The sequence below is a fragment of the Echinops telfairi genome, unplaced genomic scaffold (assembly GCF_000313985.2).
Source record: "Echinops telfairi isolate 266 unplaced genomic scaffold, ASM31398v2 ScPeMD7_7457;HRSCAF=8495, whole genome shotgun sequence".
Lineage (NCBI taxonomy): Eukaryota > Metazoa > Chordata > Mammalia > Afrosoricida > Tenrecidae > Echinops > Echinops telfairi.
The window spans coordinates 44066453-44067923 of record NW_022111357.1 but is presented as its reverse complement, the minus strand read 5'-3'; the positions used below and the strand labels follow the sequence as shown (position 1 = coordinate 44067923).

Below are 1471 nucleotides of genomic sequence, written 5' to 3'. Positions count from 1 at the left end.
GGGCCGGGCGAGGACATGGTAGTCTTGGTTCAACACATGGGACCTGTGTGCCCACGATAACCCTCTCCATTCTGGAGCCTCTGTGCCCATCAGGATCATGGGACTAGGCACTTAAGCAAACCATGAGGACTAGGATGATGTGGCAAAGCAGGGGCTTGGTTAGACATGGACATTACCCACCCCATCACTTTAAATGCTCCCAGCGGGCGGAAAAGAAAAGGTGGTCAGCTCCGGGCCTCCCAGACCACACCCAAGTGCAGACAGTGGCGTGAGAGCACAACTCCTAGCTTTGCTTGCTGGTGCTTCCGCCTGGGCTCATGCCAGCCCTCCCACAGGGCCCCCGCCCTACCATACCTTAACTAAATTGCCAACCAAAGCTGGGTACTTCAGGCCATGCTCCTGGGAAGCAGCTGTGATTCGATTGATCCAGAGCTGAAATAAGAAAGCACAGAGGCATGGAGGATCGAGTTCAGTAGGTCCATGACTCGCTGCTATCTCCTCCATCGAGACTCCTAGTCATGACCCCCTGTGGGTTCCCGAAACACTAACTGTGTAGGGGGGTGGAGGGCAGGCATCTTGCTCCCTCAGAGCTGCTGGCAGTCTCCAACTGCCGCCCAGGCAGATCACAGCCCCACTCGTAACCACATCACCAAGGCACCTGTGGGCGTCTCTTCCAGTCACCGTCAACATGGCCTACACACTTGGGCCTGTGTGAGGCTAGTGGGTAGCCAAGGAAAGGTCTGGAAGGTGGTGGCTCCAGAGCACGTTGATGGATTAGAAATGAACAATGGGAAAGAGCATCTTACCATACTACGTAGCACCTGGGGTAGCTCCACAGAGCTTCCTGGACATCACAAGCTGCCCTCCCCCCATGTCCTGGGACCGTCTCTTACATAGGGTGGTCAGTAGCAAAGTCTGTTATTTTTAACATTTTTTTATAGTGAATTAGGTGAGGATTTGTTAGATCATCTTTTTTTCCCCTTTGCCCATCTTTTGTTGGTTATTATTTCACCTCTCATCCAACTTAACACTTTATCTACCCTCTCGCTCGGGGCTCGGCAAACTTTTGAGACAGAAGAGCCCATCCTGTCCCTCATGACAATTTAAAAAGTATTCTAGATTCCACACGTGTGTTTACACAAATGAGATCACCATTATCTGAACGATAACCTTTCTTACCTTCACCTCATGTCCAGTGTACTTAAGGAGCCACCAAGGGCTGCTCCAGGGCCAGTGTGCTGATGTCCGCTCTAACCTATTGCTCCCCCTGATCCCCCTCCCACCCTATACATCTGTTTCTTTGGGTGTAAAAGCCTTTTCTTGATTTTTTTCTTTTTTTAAATAACAGGGATCTTACACAATATTTGTCCCTTTGGTGGTTGACTCCTTTCACTCAGCATCACGTGAAGCCCTCTCTTCAACTCGTCCTTACTCTGGCATCTGACATCAGTACTCTAGCCCCTCAGAGATG

General features: G+C 50.7%; 1 protein-coding gene across 1 annotated transcript in view; it reads right to left on the bottom strand.

Moving 5' to 3' along the window:
- MRPL20 (mitochondrial ribosomal protein L20) overlaps window positions 1-531 on the bottom strand; it is a 1375-nt gene extending 844 nt beyond the window's left edge. The window contains exon 1 of the mRNA XM_013005337.2: window positions 355-531. Within this exon, the coding sequence (XP_012860791.2) occupies window positions 355-504 (150 nt within the window). The 5' untranslated portion in view covers window positions 505-531. The remainder of the gene's footprint in view (window positions 1-354) is intronic.
- Window positions 532-1471: the final 940 nt, after the last annotated feature.